Source organism: Indicator indicator, chromosome 33 (assembly GCF_027791375.1).
Source record: "Indicator indicator isolate 239-I01 chromosome 33, UM_Iind_1.1, whole genome shotgun sequence".
Classification (NCBI taxonomy): Eukaryota; Metazoa; Chordata; class Aves; order Piciformes; family Indicatoridae; genus Indicator; species Indicator indicator.
Window position 1 is genome coordinate 3872440 of NC_072042.1, and position 19428 is coordinate 3891867.

The 19428-nt window shown below is 50.5% G+C and overlaps 2 protein-coding genes across 2 annotated transcripts in view; one reads left to right on the plus strand and one right to left on the minus strand.

The window, feature by feature from the left end:
- The first annotated feature begins 3196 nt into the window (after positions 1-3196).
- Positions 3197-19428, plus strand: part of KIAA0319L (KIAA0319 like) — a 38537-nt gene continuing 22305 nt past the window's right edge. The window contains exons 1-4 of the mRNA XM_054395483.1: positions 3197-3241; positions 10411-10427; positions 10681-10841; positions 14020-14702. Of these exons, the coding sequence (XP_054251458.1) occupies positions 3197-3241; positions 10411-10427; positions 10681-10841; positions 14020-14702 (906 nt within the window). The remainder of the gene's footprint in view (positions 3242-10410; positions 10428-10680; positions 10842-14019; positions 14703-19428) is intronic.
- NCDN (neurochondrin) lies at positions 5091-9005 on the minus strand. Its single transcript, XM_054395484.1, has 6 exons — positions 8904-9005; positions 7113-8099; positions 6691-6917; positions 6198-6422; positions 5838-5980; positions 5091-5537 (listed from the first exon to the last, which is right to left on the minus strand). Exons 1-6 carry the CDS (start codon positions 9003-9005, stop codon positions 5101-5103), a joined length of 2121 nt encoding a protein of 706 aa, XP_054251459.1. The 3' UTR covers positions 5091-5100.

Below are 19428 nucleotides of genomic sequence, written 5' to 3' on the forward strand. Positions count from 1 at the left end.
AGCGACATTAACAAACCCAATCCCAACTCGCAGTTAATTTAATTCCACTCTTCCTGCCCCGAGCTACAGCTCCCTTCATTTTCATTCCCCCCCCCCCCGCCCCGAATTCCCACAACTCAGACCTCTTTGATTTCCAGGTTTAATTAACAATGCTCATTAAATGAATTTTTATTCCTTTCTTTTAATATTTCCCTGCCACCTGTCTTTAGGAGGCGGGGGCTGATCATTTATTCTAATTTATTTCTATTAACGATGGCATTTAAGGGAGGGAGAAGGGATGTGCAGGGGTGGAAGGGGTTCATCTATTCTAATCTCTTCATCCCTCTCAGATGCTGCTCAAGGACGCTGCTCCTGAAAGTTCTGTGTTTATTTTCCACCAGATCCGTTTCCCATTTTGCTGGGAAAAATTGGATTGGACATGCTGTATTTTGCAGTTATGTTCCAGTTCATTCTTAACGTCCCCTGCTCATCTAGTCCGTGTAATGCTGGGGTTTTATTCCTCTGAAAGAGGTGAAACAGTGTAAAATCTAGATGGGAAGAGCCATGGGGTGAGCAGGAGGATGCTCCTTGTGGCAGCCCAGAGGTAAAGCCCCGTTCCACCTAAAAATGAACCAGGGCAGAGGAAACCTGCAAGGATGACAGACAAAGGGAAGGAAAGAAAAACAAAAGGCAAAGCTGCCCTACTGCCACCAACCATGCTGGACAAACTGGAATGGTGGCAACGTGCTGGGCTGGGGAGGCTGAGGGGTGTGATGGGGTATTTATTATCCCCCTTCCCCAGACCAGAAGAGGCCAGGAAGGGAACAAGGAACCTCATAGCAGGCAAGAGCAAGGGGCTGTAACTGCTGCCCCAGGCCAAAGGTGAGCTCTGACTGTACCTCTCCTCTGGGCTTTGTGCAGCATCTTCACCCTGGCACCCTCTTTTCAGGGAGCACCACCAGCACTTCCACAGCCCTCAGGTTCTGCCCAGCAGCACACTGAGAGCCATGCAACCACCTGAATGGTCTTTGCAAGACACCTGAGACCTGCCCCAGTCTCTCACTGCCCCATCCCCTCTGGTACAGCTTTGCTGAGAGCATTGTCACCTGGGTGGTGATGAGGGCAAACTAACCCTGTGGGTCTCCCAGGGGTTAACTCACCAGTGGTGATGAAAAATTAATTATTCACTTTAACCTGCTCTCCCAAGGCCCCAGGCAGGACCAAAGACTGTCACACTGGGTGCTACACACATGCTGTCCCAGCAGCTTCCTGGTTCTCTCACTGGTTCAGCATGGCCAGGGCCACTGCTGGGGGGCATTTGGCCACAGGGTGCTCAACACAGCTCTTCAGCCTCCCAGCTGAAGGACCTCATCCAGCTGTGCTCATGTTTTGTTCTGCCAAACCTCCTTCGTGTTTGCTTCCAGCAAGGTGGGATCATGTTGGGGTTCTCCACCTGAGAGCTTCCCCCTCACTCCCCAGCTAGGGGGAGCATTTTTTGTCAGTTTGGGCTACTTCTCTACCCCAGGGACCACTTGTTGCATTTGTACCCAAGCCAGAAATCTCTGAAAAACTGGTTTTGTAACAAAGGTCCCAGTGCTCCTTTCCAGGGAGATCAATGTGCACGTCAGCTCTTCCAGGAGTGCACGAGGGGCTTGAGGCAGCAACCTCTGCTGTCAGGGGGTCAGCAGTGAACATACCTCTGGAGTAGTGCAGTAAGGCTATGGAAACAAAAGTATTTATGGAGAACACGTCTCTGCCCCAGCCAAAGATGAACTGGTTCTTCACAACACCTCAGAGAAAATGTGGGCTGCTCCTGGCCTTTCCCTCATTTATCTTCTCAGGAATCCAGGTGGGGAAGGAAGCTCCTTGCTGTGGAGCTGGACAGCTGGGAAAAAGGACAGGGCTCCATCGAGGGGGGCAGGGAACAGGGCAGCCCCCCCTTCAACTGCTCAGGCCTCCCACCCTCACCACCCCTGCCACACCTCAGGGCAAATTGTTGGTGGGAGGGGGCTGCACTTGGTTCCTGCAGAGCAGCAGCCAAATAACTGCCTTATGAAATATTTAATTTTATTGGCAGTGCTTTTGGGGTGATGTGAGCAAATACTGTGAGATAATGTATGGCACAGTCAGCTTTGCAGTGGCATTGTGACATTTAAGCTGTCAAAGCAAACCAGAATGTTGCATCTGCTCCTCTGGGGCCTTATCCATCTTGTCCAAGCTGTGTGAATGATCATCTTGCTCCTGGAGAGTTCATCCTGCCATTGAAAACAAACTGGGAGATTGAGCATGGTTTGCTCTGGGTGTTGCTGGCTGCAATCCCACTCCAAGCTGGGATCTCAAAGTGTTGTGACAGGCAGGGGACATTAGGTGATGCCACCATCCACCTTTCTGGCACTAGGGGACTGATGCCTGCAGATTCCAGCTGCCCACAGATGGCAGAACCTGTGACTGGGCTTGTACAGCTCTGGGTGGCCAAGGAGTCACCTTGCAGCTTTGAAGCCTTGGCTAGGCTGTTGGGGCACCATCTCCCTCATGCTGGGTTGAGCCATGCTGGGTGTGCTGGGGCCTGCAGAGCAGAGCCAATGGAGATGCCCACATGGCAGGAGGCCTCCACCAGCTCTGGTGCTCTGCCCTTCTGACCATTGTTCTGCTCCCTTTATCAGAGCCAGGAGGCTCAGGATGGGGAACCAGCCTATTAGGGGTTCTCTGTCTGAAAAGGAGTTTGGGAAGTGATGTCCTGGGACAAGAGAGCCCTGGTAGAGCTCAAGGAGCCCAGGAGCTACACAATGCATGTCCCCCAGCATTCAGCAAGGCCAGTGTCTCATCCCATCCTCTGCCAGCTCATGAGCAGCCAAGGTGCTTTGAGTGATGGGAAGGAACAAAATATGATGAACCATCAGGGTCTCTGGGAGGGTCCAGCTCTGCCAAGGCATGGGTGGTCCCTCTCACATCTGATGGGACTTTGCATTAAAGAGCATGAGAATGGGGGACAGGTGCTCCTCTCCAAGCACCTGCTGGTGGCCAAACCCCACCACCCCAGCATGTGGTGAAGGATAAATGGGAGGACTGGTTTGCTGCCAGTAGCCTGCCTGGGAATTAAAGACCAGCAACCAAAGGTCTCTAGGTCTAGGACTGCTCTGGTCTTGGACAGGATCCTGGAGGCCCAGCCTGGATCTCTGGTCAGGTTTTGTGGAAGTTCTTACCACTGCCCACGGGGATGAACAGCAGCCAAGCCAGCATGGAGAACCACAGCGAGCCCAGAGCCACACCGAGGGAGAGGAGATCACCCTCCTGCTGATGCAGGTATGTATCTCTCATTAGCAGTAATGATTGCCTCTCATTAATGGAAGCCCACACGCTTTGGCCAGGGGCAGAAGAGTGCACAGGGCTAGGAAGAATTGAAGGTGAAACATTTGAGGGTTTGGGTGCTTTTTTCCTGACATTCTGAACTGTGTTTCTGAATCTCCCAAGGAGCTGCTGTTTCCTGGGGTGCAAGGATGAGTTCTTGGCAGGGTGGGGAGGGGGTCTCCCAGCCCATGTTCTGCACAGTTCTGCTCTTCTCCAGGGTCAGGAGGCTCGTTTCCCTCTTTGGCTTGCATCCTTTCTTCGGGTAGCACCTACCTGGGTTCACTTTTCAGGGCTGAGCTGGAAAGATCAGGAAGATAACTTTTCCTGAGCAACCACTGAGGCTTCCTCTCTACTTGTGGGGGGCATTTGCTTTCACAAAGCAAAGACGGTCAGCTAACATTGTGATCTTAATACAGAACTTATACACCCAGATTCAGCTCTCCTTTTGGGACAGCTTCTTGCTTGATTTTTTTGTCTCACTCAGACAATTCCACAGCCCGGGAATGGTGGGCTCTGCCGGCAGCCAGGATCAGTGCCTTGGTCTAGCAGCGGAGCTGGCCAGCGAGGCTGCTGCTCCCAAAGAGCTCCTCGACTGACACCTGGTGGAAAAACCTCCTGCAGCCCGAGCAGGCAGCTCTGCCTCGGCTGCAGATCCATCAGGCAAGCTTCCAGAGCCCCTATTCCAGCCCCTCTTTGGGGGGAATGTGCGCTCAGGCTCACAGGTACCTCAGAGCTGGCAGTCCGGGCTGCACAGCCAGCACTGTGAGTGCTTTACTCCCAGTGTTTGTGTGGCCTTCCTCTTCTGTGCAGCAAACCACAAGGTCTGTGGGGCCAGCAAGGTGTAACTCACTCATTTATGATCTCGGTCTGTATCCAAAGGCTCTAGAGAGCCCAGACCTTTGCAGGTTGAACCCTTCTATGTGTAAAAGCGGAACACTCTCCCTGCACACCCCCTTCCTGCAGCGGGAGGGAATCTGAGCAGATACAACCCCCAGGGTGAGTCCTGGGCAAGAGTTTTACAGGACAACAGCAAGAGGTTCACAGATTCATAGAATGGTTTGGATTGGAAGGGACCTTAAAGATCACCCAGTTCCACCCCCTGTGCCACAGGCATGGGTACCTCCCATTAGTTCAGGTTGCTCAAGGCCTCATCCAGCCTGGCCTTCAACACATCCAGGGAACGGGCTCCCTGGGCAACTAGTCATGAATTTGGGGTGTGTTGTCCTGCAGCATCTGTGTGTATTCACACCAGAAGGGGACAGGTCACAAAGTTTTTCTTAATGCTATTGGTAAATTTTAAAGCTTTTCCTGTTCTTCCTTTTTCCAGCTTTCTCTGTGTAGTGCTAAGTTGGTTTACTGTCAGACATAAAAAGGTGACATCTGGGGTGGCTTACTGTGACCAAACTGGGAGAGCATGTTAATGGGAGAAGCAGGCAATCTCTCAGAGCAGAAATAGATCCCAACATTGCCAAAGTGTGAAAAACAAAGCAGGCAGCAAAGGCCTTTAATAACAGAACAGTTTGGGAAAGAAATACAGACAGAGGTGAAGCAGGTGAACACTGAGATGTTCTGAGGCAGCACCAATCTGCATATCAGATTGTGGACAGGCAAATCCTCCTGAGCTCTGCTCCATCACTCCAGTTTGACAAAGTCTGGGTATTTTGATGGAGTTTTTTTTGTCCCCAGCTGGCACCAAAGTATGTGTGAGAAACACTGAACAGATCCTGTGTGGGTGTCTGGTTTCATTTCCCACACCAGGGTACTGCTGGTCCTTCATGGCTCAGCCAGACACTGCTCCAAAGCTGCCATGCCATAAAGGTTGGCCCACTCCCTGCCATGGTGTGACAGGATCATGTCCCTGCAGGGTTTGCTGGCTCTGGCCAGCTCAACCAACACACCCTGGAAAGCAGCAATGAGCTCAAAATCCACTGAGGCAGGAGCGACGTGGCTCAGGAGCTGTGAGAGGTCTTCCAGCCACTGTGCCTGGAGGACAGCTTGTGGCAGCCAAGGGAGAAGTGGCACACAGCCAGCCAGGGCCTGCATGCCCAGGAACCAGAGCTCCTGGATATCCTCCCAGGCACTCAGGTAGGCAGGGGACACAGCCATGGCCAGGCTGTCACCTCCAGGGTCTGCCTGGGCGCTGTGGGCATCTGAGAGGAAGCGAATGGCAGCTCTGAAAAACTCCCTGGCAGGCTGTGTTCCTTGAAGAGCTGGAAGAAAAAGGAGGAATGACTCAGGACAGGCCTTGCTCAGCCAAACAAGAGACCTTTTGGTGGGACTGTCTGCAGGAGGGCTTTCAACGAGGGCAGAACACCCACCACCCTCCTGCCCTCTCTTAATCCCAGCACATCAGCCTGCATGTTCCTGCTCCTGCAGGTTCTTGGTTTGGTCACTTTTCTTCCACCTGGCCCTGTTTCCCTTGTGTTTGCTTTCTCCAGCTCAACCACCCAGAGCCTGGTCTGTTCCCCTGCGGAGCAAGGTGCAGCTTTGCCCAAGGTAAGCCTCCTTACCTGCTGAAGCTGCAAGGACTCTGGCCATCAGCAGGCCCAGGGTGGCAATGTTGGCTGCTAGAACCAAGTGATCCTTCTGGGGCAGCAGCAGTGGAAGAGACTTCAGCAACAGGTCCATCAAGGAGGAGAAGCTTTTGTCTTGCCTAGAAAAGAAAGCAAACCCTGAGCCACACTTCCTGAGCAGAGCCAGAAGCACCTGAAAACATCAAGAGATTAAATGCATCAGCAAAAAAATGGTGTTGAAAAAAGGGCATCTCTTTTCCAGGAGAGTGTCTTTAAAAGACCCTGGGAGCTTATTCCACCACATAGCCACCTTTGTCCCCCTGACAATCCCAAAGCAAACTCCTGCAGCTCTGTTACCTGATGAGGTCTGGTGCAGTCACCACCAAGTTAAGGAAAATCCCACAGGCAGTCTGCAGACTCATTTCAGTGCTTGTCAGAGGAGCCAGGGAGGTAGGCTGGAAGCTCAGCACCTCCCACTGGTGCAGGAAGTACTCACACAGCAGTGCTGGTGCTCCTTCTTGGATGAGGATGCCCCGGGGCCTGTCCTCTGCTGTTAAATGGCAAAAGCCAGGCAGCAGAAATCTGGGAAAGAAGTTAGGGAAATCACAGGACCATAGAATTATTTCAGTTGGAAAAGACATCAAGACCAACCATCAACCTAAGACCACCATGACAATTAAACCATGTCCCCAAGTGCCAATGAGGCAGAATGGGTCTAAGCCCTGCATTTACATCCAGCTAGGGGGAAAAAAGAGCCATGGAATTGGCACTGCAGGGAGAATGAAAAAAAGGAAAATGGTTTGAACAGGTCTGTACTAAAATGGATCAACTCTCTGCTTGAAATACACACCTGAGAGCGTCCTGGGGCAAGCCAGAGCCCTCGGTGCTGTCCACATCTGGCTGAGGAAGACTTGGAGCTGAGCTGCCCTCTTTGAAAAGCTTCTTGGCATAATGAACAAGGAAAGGCAGGAGCTCACAGATCTCCTGCTTGAGGGAGGATGTCTCTTCTGCCATCCAGGCTCCAAGGATTCGAACAGAAGCAAATATGAAAGGATCTTGTAACTGCTCCTGTTTAACCTGCATGAAGAGGCAAGTAGGCAGAAAATGACAGATTAGAGCTGCTGTCCTGTCAAGCTACCACAGCTATAAACCACAGTGGGCCAAGGTGGACATTTTGCTCTACCCAGGTATGGCCACAAGCTCCTGAGTATCCACTAAGCATCCCAGAGAAGCTCACAAACCCATGACCTGTGCCTGAAAGCCCTGCATTACCTGTTTCAAGTAGAATATTACAGCTCCAAATGCCTCCTCCATGATCCTCATGAGCTGCATTTTCTGCACCTCTTCCAGCAGTGGTTTCTCTTCTCTCAGGCACTCCTGGATCCCCATCTCCATCAAGACATAGCAGGCTGTTACAACTTGTTTTTTCCCCTCCACCTCCATGGGATCTGGCTCCTCCAGGGTCAGGCGGACCTCTACACAAGCTAGGTTCACCAGCAAGGCCAGGAACTTGCTTCCAGCACTCTCTGCTGGGATCCACTCTGAACCACAGGCCTGTACGAGGCAGGCAGCAAGCTTCAAAGCAGGGTCCCGCTGCGCCTGGCTGAGTTTACTGCCCAGGATGGCAGCCAGCCCTGTGTAGAGTCTGTGGAGGCACTCAGAGCCCTGGGAGTCCTGTGTGAGGGGTGGTGACAGGGGGATGAAGTGAGGCAGAACCTCGCACAGCTCGAATTTGGTCATGTCTTCACTCTTGAGAAAATCACTGGAGAGCTTGCTCAGCACAGCCAGGAGGTGGGGAGTGTCTCTCTGCCAGCACTTTGCCTCTGCTATGGCCAACAGCCCCAAGAGCAGTGCCAAAGCACGCTCAGAGCCATAACTGCAGCTCACATAGGCCTGGCACAGGGCAGATACTGTCCCTTTGGTCACCAGCTCTTTGGGGCCCCTGGCAGTAGCCATGACAGCACTCAAGCACTGGTACACATCATCGACCATGGACCTGCTGTCTGGAGTGCAGGGGGAAAGCAGAATGTCATTGAAGGTTGGGATTTTGTTGAGGATCTGGGAGTGCCCAGCTAGCTCTGGATCAGTGCAGAAACATGCCAGCAGAGTGAGGCCCAGTGCCTGGAAGGTGTGCTCAGGGCAGCCTGCTGGGGGCTGCCTGGAGGTGAGCAGGCGGCTGGGAAAGGTGAATCCGATGGCATCAAAGATCTGGCGCCGAGTCTTGGCATCAACCTCTCCAGCTCTGACTGCTTTGGTCACCTGCAAGGCAAAGCAGGGGTGAGTCTGCAGCACAGCAAAAGGCTTTGCTTAATGCACAGGATTGACTGGAGAAAATAAGGAGTCCAAACAACTTTCATGAGGATGGAAAAGCAAACCCCTGACCACTGAGCTAGGTATTTGGTCCAAGTGCTAATCCAGAGCTTTGCCAGGATGCAGCGATGCTGACTATCCCCTAGCACACCCAAACCAAGGCCAGGCTGTGCTGGTTTTGCTGGGACAGAACACCAGGTTAGCCATGGGCTGCAGGCCAACAGCAGTTTGGGGTCAGTCAGGGCAGTGGACCTGAGTTGGCTGCAGGCCCATCCCAGCCCAGGAATGTCATGTTCAGTATAAAGAAGGCAGTTTGTTGAAAATAAGGGCTTCCTGCTTGAGCTCCTGCTCATCTTCCTGCTCTCCTGTCCAGTGTGACCACCATACATTTGTTGAGCTGACTATAGCTTTATATACTCTCTACTGACATACAAAACATATTTGGCTGTTCACTTAAATCCATTTTTATTTCACCCCTCGTGTCTCCTATCCTTTTCCTGATCCCCTTCACTGCTGGGAACGTGGCACAGGGTAGTGGATTATCTGCCGTGGTTCAGCCCCAGATAGGGGCTAAGTGCAGGCACAGGCTGTCCCCACCGCGCTGAGGGGAGCGCTGGGACTTTGCATCACCTTACCCTGAAGCCTGCAGGTCAGCGGCAGAGTCTGCTCTGCTTTCCCGCGCGGGTCTCACCGCCCCCCTGCCCACTCCCGAGGCGATGGCGCCCACGTTGCCTCCCCGCAGCCGTTCCTCACCAGCAGCAGGGCCGCGAACTGCTCGCTGTCGTTTCTCGCGTCTCTGAGCACATCCAGGCACCTCTTCAGCGTCGACTTTGTGTCCCCGCCGTCCGCGGCCATGGCCAAGAAGGGTCGCTTGGCAGTAGCGCTTCCTCAGCCCCTTCCTTCACCTCTGCTTGGCCGGGCCACCCGCGGCCCCTTTGCGCCTCTCAGCCAATCCGCGTACGGCTCGCTGCGCGGCCGGCCAACCGCCTGCCGCCTTGTTGGGTAGTCCCTGAAGCCACCACCTTCGCGCGGCCTGTGGGCAAATCACCTGTTGCTGAGCGGCCTCCTGCCCGTTGGCTGCAGGGGTCGGCCCCGCCCCCCCACGCTCCGCCCCGAGCCGGTGTGAACCGGGACAGGCGGCTCCGCAGCCCCGGCACTGACCGGCCGGCACTCATAGAGGCGGTCCCGGTTCCGGGAGGTGGCGGTTGAGTTTCCGGGTGAGGGGTGAGCGGGCTCCCGCCGCCGCCATGGCCGCGGGGCAGGAGGCCGTGCTGCCCCCTGGCCCGCCGCGCTGGAGGCCCGGCCTCGCCCGGTGCCCGGTCCTGCCGCCCGCCTGAGGCCGCCGAGGAGCCGCCGAGCTCTGCTCGCCATGCGCCCCTGGTACGTACCCGCCGGGGCACCGGCGCTCTCCCTTCTCCCGGTGCGGGGGCACTGACGGGATGCGAGCGGCTCTGCGCCGGGGCCTCCGCCTTCAGCCTGTCCCTACCAGCCGAGCAGGCGCGGGGCGAGACCGGGCTCCGCAGGCAGCTTGGACTGAACCGTGCGGTCCGTCGGGGATAGCCCCCGTGGGAGGGAGGAGCTGGCGGAGTGGGGACCAGGGTGGGCGAGAAGTTTCCTTAAGGACCTGTTGGCTGGACAGCCGAGATTTTGCAGCTCCCGTCGGGAGTTTCGCTCCGTACCTGGCCCTGCTGGTACTCCTGCGGCTCCCGGGCTTTGCAAAGAACGAAATTCCCTCGAGGTTTAACAAACCAGGAACGTCCGAGTCGGATCGATAACGATATTAAGTCGGATCTGTGGCAATGCTCCCTTTTAATTCTTCGGGAACAGCAGATTTCACTCCTTGTGCCTAAGGGTGCTTCACTGCTCTTTAAAAATAGAAAATCATTTAAGTCCCTGTGAAGTCATGAATGCTTTCATATCACACCACCTAGAGTGACATAGGAGGCTATAAAAGAGCCTTTTGCATTGGGGTGGCTGAGGAGTGTCAGTGCTTTGTGTGGTCTTTGCCCTGTGGTCTTCGGCTTCATGTTTCTCAGCATTGCTATCTTCTTGTTCCCGTTTGTGTCTGGCTGGTACCAGCCAGCACCAGCATGCAGGCGATGACATCGCTGGGCATATGTGCTGGGTTCATCAGTGCCTGCCTTGTGCTCCTGGGGCTGGCAGGGTGTCCTTTCCTACTGGCATATCTGAAACTGCGATTGCCCCAGATGTGCCTTTGCAAACTGGAAGGCTGGAGATTTTGCCACTGAAAGTGGTAGAGACTGGAGGAGGAGATCAGCAGGGAGCTGGGAAGGGCCATTGTGGTGGCCTGCTGCAGGTCAGCACTGGAGACTTTTCTGCTCCGGATTTCATTTTAGTATTGCACATTGATAGTTACTTAGCAGCAGCTGGGCTAAGTCACTGCAGATAAGATAAGATGTTCCTTTTCCTCAGCAAACACCCCATGTTCTTTGTAGTGCTGACCAGGTCTGTGCAAGAACGTGTCAATTGCCAGTGGATCTTTTGTGTTTTGTATCTCATGCGTCTCTAGAACCCTGCTGCTGCCCACAAAGGCCATGGAGAAGAGGTTGGAAGCCAAGTCCAGCAATAGCACCCAGTTTCTGCCCCAAAACTACCTGGGAAAACCTGCAAGGGAGCTGAGAAGCCTGCAGCTGTTCTACCTGTGCCTGTGTGCCTTGTGCTCCTCAGCAGGTGATTCTTCTCTTCTTTTGGGGAGGACTCTCTGTGGATTTTATGATCTTTATCCCTCCCACTTGTTTAAAATATTCTGAAAGTGAACTTATTTGCTGCATGACATGGTAGCTGCTTTAAAAGGCAAACAACAACAACCTTTAATAGTTACTAAATGAGCTGACAAGAGGGTAGGAGAGACGTGAGGCATGAGGGGGTTCCATTAGCAACCCTGCATGGTTCAGGGAACCAGCTGCTGTTGGGAATAACCAAAGTGCTCAGCAGCAGAGTGCCTGTCCCCCACCTACATACTTACCTGTATCTCTCAGAGCTTTCTCTGAGCTGAGAATCTCCTTTTATTTTTTTTGAAGGAACAAGCAATAATCCGGAGAACAACTCCATCTGAAGAATTTTCAAAGCAAAGCTGGGAGGCAGGAATGGATTTTTTTTTTTTTTTTTTTTTTTTGGTTAAGCCCTCAAATGTTTAACACTCTCCCCAGACTCTGTATCAATAACTCATATTTGCTTATGGGCAATTGTTATGTTTGGGTTTTTTCCTGTTCAAACTTGAGCAACCAACCTCCTGCTCAAGTAAATAAGCAAGTTAGTGGCTTGTCTGGAAGTTTTCATGTAATGGATTGTGTGAGGGTTTTGAGTTTTGAGTTGGTTTGGTTAGTTTGGGTTGGTTTGTTTTGTTTTGGTTTGGTTTTTTGGGTTTGTTTTGTTTTGCTTTTTTTTGGGGTTGTTTTGTTTGGGTTTTTTTTTCGTTTGTTTGGTTGGTTTTTTTGCTGCTCAAGTTCAGATTCTGACTTTCCAGTGAGACTTGTTGAGTGTTTTGGGGCCACATCTTCATGTCTTCTATTTTTCCCATGCAGCAGATCCTAGTTAAGAAAGTTTGAGTCTTTTCCTCCTTTTTGCAATGAATTCTAGGTTTGAGGTGGTGATCTCACTTATTATCAACCCATGTTCCAGCTTTCTTCTTTCTGGAAAGGTTTCTTTGCCTTAATGAGAGCAAAATGAGAAAAGGGAGTTGTTTTGCCATGTTTTCTGGACTGCTGCATCATCTTCAGCATGTTCTGGACAGTGCTGCTCTGCTTGGGAGAGTTAAAACCATGAAGACCACTGCATGTTGGGAAAGAAATATAATTATCCAAGTCAGACTTATCTTGATGTGGGCTTTTTTTCCCCCATTGTTAGAGGGTTTGGTGTTTTTTTGTTGTTGTTCTTTTGGTGGTGTTTGTGTGGCTGAGGCAGCAGAGTTTGGTACACTGAGGAGGAATTATGGCTGCCTCCAATTAGTGTGATCATGCAGAGTTACATAAGAGGCACTGTGTTGATATAATTGGTTACATGTGACAGATTTAAAAAGTCTATTGAGTCAAGTCCTTAATCATTAATCTGATATCAGGAGGAATTAACTGCCTGGGCAAGTCTGTGAACCTGAGTTTATTAATAGCTGTTCTTGTCTGTTCCATTCCTCTGCTGATGAGCAGAGCTGTGAGCTGCACTGCTCTGACAGGAGCTTCTGAGTTGCTGAGAAGAGTAGTGGGGTTTGGACTTGATAGATCAGGGGAGAAAAAATATGATGGTGATGGTTTCAAAGGTGCTGATGTCAACTCCTCTCTCTGTTGAACATATGCAAAGTTTCATTTACACTCTGCAGCTGGACTTTGCTTGAGTGAAGAGCTTCTGCCCCCCAGCTCTGGGTTCAGACACCTACAGGGAGCTCTGGTGCCCTGTGAAGTGGTCACAGACCTTGAGTGCATTCTGCAGTTGGTGCTTTCTGGAGCTTTGTTTTCCAAGTGCTTTTACTGAGCTGGCTTCACAATAAACTGTAAATCACACTTCTGGTTCCTCCTTTCTGGTGTCTCAGAGACAGACTTTTCCTCCTGGTGATGTGAGTTCCCTTTTGGGGCTGAAATTCTCAGTGTAGCAAGAGATTCCACGCAAAGGGTGTGTGAATGTGACCTTTGTCCTTCACTTCAAACAAGTGACTAATCCATGCTGGCTGAGGAAATCATTGCATGGGGGTGCCTTTAATAAGCAGGAGTCTAAAAGCTGTTAGACCTACTTTATTAGTTGGGATAATTGAATTGCAATGAAGTATGTCCTCCACCTTCCCCACCTGCTTTCTTTGGTCTTACAGAGTTATAAGAGCACTGAGAGCTTTCCCCATCCTCCTCTGCTTGTCAAGAAATGGGGACCAGAGTATTATCATTTAAATCCAGACTATTTTAATAGAGAAAAAAGTTTTCTGTTTGTGTTGTACTCAAGAGCTCCTTTCATGACACACAGGGAGGAGATCTGGAGCATATTCTCTACTGGCACTACTCAGGGTCCAGTGACAGTTTAAGTAATCTTCCAGTGACCTATTATCCCTTGGATGCTGAAGACAGCAGAGTTTAGCAGTCCCCTAGGTCATTAATCTATTTTTAGGGAGTCCTTAATCTTCAGAGCTCTGAATTTTGGAAGCCTTTAATCCATTGATCCCTGCAAGCACTCTTAATTTTTGATGCTAAAAGAGGGGGGGAACCCTAGAAATCCATATGCAAAGCTGTTGCTGTCTTACCACTGATCTGAGATCTGACTCTTAAAAACATAAAAAAGACATTTGACATAATTTCTGTTACAGAAAACACGCTGGGGGAGCAGGTGGTGGGGACAGGCCTTGCAGAGCTCTGTTCTAGAAGATGGTAAACACTTCAAGTGAAGCAATTCCAGTCAAAATAACTGACCTAAAAAAAAAAAATCAGCCTGGAAGAGGTGGGGCGGGGGGGGAAATGCCTTCATGCTGTGAACCAAGCCAGTGTCACTGTTTCCAATGTTCCCCTTCAAGGCACACTCTGGGCAGGGAGGCAGTGCTGGTTACTGGTCACAGTAAGAATCTGCACTTGGGATTCAATTTCTGACTCTTGTGTTGAGTCTGTGCCTTAGAGTCCTCTCTGAATCAGGAGCGTTCCTGGTTTCACTTCTTTTGTTGTCAGATGGCTTTAGCTCCATTACTGTCAAAAAGAGTTGTGGTCCCTTTGGTGGGAGGTGCAGATTGTTGCTCGAAGTCTTGGGTCTGTACTGAGGCCAGGTAACCATTCTGAGGAGCCCCCCAGTTTACTCCTGTGCCCTAAATTAATCTTGACAAGGATCTGTTGCCCAGTGCCTCAAAAGACTGAAAATTATCTTTGTCTTCCCTCTCCTTTCCCAGATGCAAACTGGAATAGATCTGAATGTGAGCCAGGGAAGGTCCTGTCTGGCCGTTTGCAGTTGTGGGAAGATCATCACTTACAGCTTCTGGAAGGATTCCACACCCTTCAGTCCTGTCAGACCGCCTGCTGCCAGAACCCCACCTGTGATGCCTTTTGGTTCTTGGAAAATATGTGCATCCAGGTGAACTGCACTGTGCCTGGCACGTGCCAGGTGACCAGGACTGGCTTTTCTGAGTCTGTTTTGGTGTTTTTAAAGAAATCTAATAGCACAGAGCGCTTAAAGTTGCACACTGAAGAGGATGTGAAGACCTGGGTTCACAAATGGGGCAGCCCTGTCCAGAGGAAAAAAAGACTGCAGAGGTCATTCCAGAGATGGAGCTTGGCAGGTGACAGGGTGGGACTCCTGGAAAGGGACACAGCAGCGAGCCCCAGCGCTGAGGCTGCAGCCAGAGCATCCGACAGCAAATCCAGGAGCAGCCGAAGTGAAGCAGAGAGCTTGAAGGAGCAGGTGCTGAGGCACTTGGTGGCAGACAGGCCTGTTCCTGGAGACCATCCACGTGAAAAGAAAGACTCCCTGAAAGAAGGACAGAATCCAGGAGAGCAGAAACCCAAAAGCCTGCCCCCTCCTAAAAGCAATAATGTGAACAGGTCGAGCGATGCAGATGGCATTGGCTTGCCACAGGTGAGTGACTGCTGGGGCTGAGGTAGGGCTCCCTTGGGTGGCTGTCACCCAGCTCTGCTCAGCCTTGCTTTCTGTAGACTTTGACTTCAAACTGCTCAAGCAATAGGACACCTTTCTTGGATGCCTGTTTTCAGCCTCCTCTCAACAAGGCAAGGCCAAGGGTTAGGAGGTTTGTTCAGTTTGGGGGAGCACAGAGGTGGGTTTGGGTTGTTGGTTGGTTTGGGTTTTTTTTTTTTTTCCCCCTTTTTCCTAGATGGGGTAAACAGTCTTTGGAAAGGTGAGGGAAGATGGAAGTCATGATAGGGCTTGTCCTTTGTCTGATCACACAGCCAGGTGAGAAGGAAAGGTGAGATGTGGTGCCAGTGGGAAGCACCTGGGAGCTGATAAACATTACCTGTAGAAGGACCTTTTTAAAGCCACAAACCAAAATAAGCTCTTTTCCTTTGAGTGCTGAATTGAGGCTGTTAAGTGTTATTTATAGACTCAGGCATAGAGTCTCCAGTGTGCTTTCAGCTCAGCCTGCTTCAGCTGGCACCTTAATGCCAACCTTTTTTTTTTTTCTATTCTGGTTTTGAAGACTTACTTCAGTTTTTCAAATCCATGAAAGCTTCCATTGGCACTGGTTGAATGAAACCAGTTTAGTCTCTGCTCCAAACACATGGCATGTTAAGCTAGTAAATCTGGCTGTTAAAAGAGGAGTTGGCACAACTGAATTGTTAAATGATATTTGGATTTTTTTAAATCTGCAAATGGTTGGGTTTTGAGCCTTAGAATACCAAAAAGCCTGTGGTGAAACAGAATTCTGCTCTCTGGAACTAGTCCTTAAATACCTTTTGCTGTGTTTCTAGGACTTGGCACCACTGAAGCCTGCTGCCTTTTCTTGTAGTTACATTCTTGTTCTGGAAACCTGAGTGATTTTCTTTCTCTTCCCTTGTATTCAAACCTTAGCTCCAGGTAGAGCTGGAACTGGTCTGAGCCACCACCCTGCAGAGCAGGATGTGGAGAGCAGCCAAGGGACACTGCTGAGAGCTCCAGGGCAGCCTGGCTGCTGTGTGAAATCATGCACTAAAGCTTTACAAATGTTTGATTTTCCAGAACCCCACAGCATTTAGGGCTGACTCAAGATCTCAGCTTTCCCTCTCCCCTGCAGTACTGCAGCATTTCCACCCTGCCTGTTCCTTCCTTCTCCTAACACTTGAGGTTTACACAGTGACCTCATTCTCTCAGCTGTTACACATGCAGCAGAAGGGAGACTTCTTCACTGCCAGTCTTAAAAGGCTTCTTTTGCTCTTGGGTAACAGTTATAGCTCCTTGCTTGTTCCATTTTCAGTCTTGCCTTCTGAATTGCCTGTTCACTTCCTGCCCAGTAAATTGGTAACAAATATTAAATGGCATGGATTAATCAGCTTCTGAATGTTGCTGAGTATCCAGAATTTCCCATCTGGGAAGGATGTGCTCCTGTTGTCCTTAAGATGTGCTGTTGGATATGTGCTGGGGAAAGGTTTTTCCTCTCCTTGCTGGTTTTTGCTGGTAAGATGATCTGTATCTCTTACCAAAATGCAGGCTCACCAAAATAAAACCTCACTAAAATAAATTGGCTGTGCTGGGATTCCTGGCAGGCACTTTTCTGAGCCTTAGGGTGGAGTTTTGGAGGTCGAGAAGAAATTTTCAAAATCCACCTTAACAGGAGGATTGAGCTGAAGCTGGTTCTATCCAGCCCTGGGCTAATAATTCCTTGATTATTGAACCATCCAACTTTCACCTGCAAAGTCCAAGGCAAGCTCTGCAGCTGTTCCCTGTGTCCCTGATCAGAGACAGCTTAATTTAGGCCAAGGATATAACATTGGAGGCTTGGGACATGGCCAGCCTTTGCAGGAAGGAGATGCTGAAGCAGGGTGTCTTCCAAGTTGGGTTGGTGATGGGCCAGAGTGAGTGAAGTGAAGGTGGACTTTCACCAGGGCTAGATGTGACCCTGTCCATGGCTCCAGGAGGGGAATGCTGTCAATTCAGTGCTGTATTCCTTCAAGTCTGCAGGGTGGGGACAAGACTGGGTTGTTGCTGCATGCCAAGCAGCTTCAAACCTGGGAGCATCAAACAGCTGAAGTGAGAAAGGACATTTGAGGTCAGAGTTGCTCCTTGCTCCTCTCTAAAAGAGGAGAAAGAAATGGATGTGCATATTCTCCTCCTCTGCTCATGGGCACTGACCCTGTGGAAAGCAGATATTTTCCTTTGCTCCTGGAGACACGGGGAGAAGCCAGGGGACACTTTTAGGGAAACATTGATTCAGAGTTTTAATTTTCCTCTGGCAGTTCCAGTGGCTCTGTAGCCATCTGCAGTGTCCCTCGTTAATGTGCAGCTCCATTAATTTGTGGTTTTACTGGACCCACGTGATGGAACCAGAGATAGGTGAAGGAGAGTGGCCCAGGGTAAACCACAGGGCATCCTGCTCCTCAGCTCTTGGCTAGGGAAGAGCAGTTTGTACTTTTCCATTAAAGTGAGGGACATTTTTCTTCCAGGCACCAATTTTTTTTTTTCCTGCCCTCTAGAAATGCCCAGCAGTTTCCAAATGCAGCAATGCATCTGCCAGCCAGTTGGGAGAGGTGGTGAAGTGCAGCACTGCAGCAGCTCTGCAGGTGGGCTGGAAAAAAGCTGCAGCCTTCCAAGTGGAGTTGTTAGAGCCAGAGAGCTCCTTCCTATACTCACAATTCTGGCTGCTGTTGCTCCTGGCAAGGCCTGTTTGACACTTCTTGTCCTGCTCTTTGCTAGTGCTGGGTGCTTTTCACCCTGTGAGCAAGGAGGAAAGGGCTCTCTTCACAACCAGCACTAACTCTAATGGTTTGTGGCATTACCCACATTTTTGTCTCTTAAGGCAAGACATTTTTGTCTTCAGGCAAGCTTCACAAACAGCTAAGGACACAGTGGAAGCTGAAAAGAGCTTATTTTGTAAGTTTAGACCAGGCTTGGCAAAGTAAGACCCATTTAAATTAGAATTGCAGAGCTCAAGTGTGGATTTTGATGCACGCAGCTGCTCTAGTTCCACCTTACAGACATCAAATTCTCAGGCAGGGAGAGCAGGTCATCTGTGCCAGGCCAAAGGCAGTTAGAGGTTGGAGTCAGAGGTGCCTGACACTCCTACACTCACTCAGTCCCAACGTGCCACTTCTCTCTGATTTCCAAGCTAACAAGACAGGACAGCTGGCAAGCTTCTGGTCTCCTCCTCATTTATCCTCAAGTATGAATTCTTCTGTTCTTTGCTGTAAAGAATTCAGGGTTATGGAGTAAAGATAAGAAATGTCTCAGCTTGCAAGCATTACAGGCATTTTTGACTGTTATGTTGCCCCAGGCAAAGCTTATCTAATTCAAGCTCTCTGCAGACATTTGGCTGTCAATTTATCCTGAAGACTTCTGGGAGGAAGAGGATCTCTCTTAACTGGAAAGTGCTTTTTCTTTAGGCATTAAAAAGTGAGTCAAGGAAGTGTTTGGCTCACTGAAGTGGTTACCAGGCAGAGTGGGGATGGGGCTGCCACAGCCAGCAGGAGGATGATGGTCTCCTGCATTTTTTTTGTGATGGCTCCTGTGACCCATCTGGGTTGATTCTTGCTAAGCAAAAAGTGTTTTCCCTTAATGGTATCAAGTCATGGAGATTTCTGCTCCTCTGCCTTTCCTCAAGAGCCTATCTCAAGTGTCCAAGCCCCTTCCTGGCTGTTCCTCTCTAGTGCCACCATTCCTCATTAATTTTATTCATGTACTTGGTGACAGGGAATCAGCATCCTGAGCTGACCAGTTGTGAATGGGTGTAAGATGCTGCTGCTTGCACAGCTAGCTGTCCTGTGGCTGCTGCTGAAGAGCAGCACAGAGCAGTGGGACAGGTTTTTGCCTTCATCCCTGTTCCAAAGAATCCCTAGTTTTGCTGAAGATAAAGGAAGCCTGTCAGGAAGTAAGCAAATAGAGGAAAGCTAGCTGATGTCTGTAACAGAGATTGAGTCTGTGGTCCATAGAGCTAAAATGTTGATTAAACACAAATGAATTGAGCTGGTTTAAGTTCACAGAAGGGCTCAGGTTGGAAGGGACCCCAGAAATCATCTATTCCAACCTCCCTGCCATGGGCAAGGATGCCTCTCAACTAGATTTGGCTGCTCAAGGCTTCATCCAGCCTGGCCTTTAAACACCCCCACGGAGAAGGCAGCCACAGCCTCCCTGGGCAGCCTGTTCCAGAGTCCTGCCACCCTCGTGCTGAAGAACATCTTCCTATGGTGCAGTGTAACCCTGCTCTCCCTCAGCTTCAAACCATTCTGCCCCCTCTTGGCTCTTGACACCCTGATGAAAAGTCCCTCTGCAGCCCTCCTGTAGGATCCCTTCAGGTATTGGAAGGCAGCTCTAAGGTCCCCCTGGAGTCTTCTCTATGCTGAACAACCCCAGCTCCCTCAGTTCTGTGGCTGAAAGGAAGTTACCTGAGACATGGGAGAGGAAAAGAGTTGCCCAAAACTGCAGTCAAGCCTTGCAGAGAAGCATTCAGTGCCTTCACTGCTCCTCCTGGCTTGGCTGGGTGCTTGCTATGTGCAGGCTTTAGTTTTCCCAACTGGCAGTTAGTGTTTCCTGAAGCCCTACTCATTTACTGACCAGGATGCTGCCCACCACGGTCTGGAGTGATTTCTCCAGTTCCTCTTTCCTGAACTGAATGCTAACAGCAAGATGTAAAAGTGTGAGAATATTTCCTCCACTATGA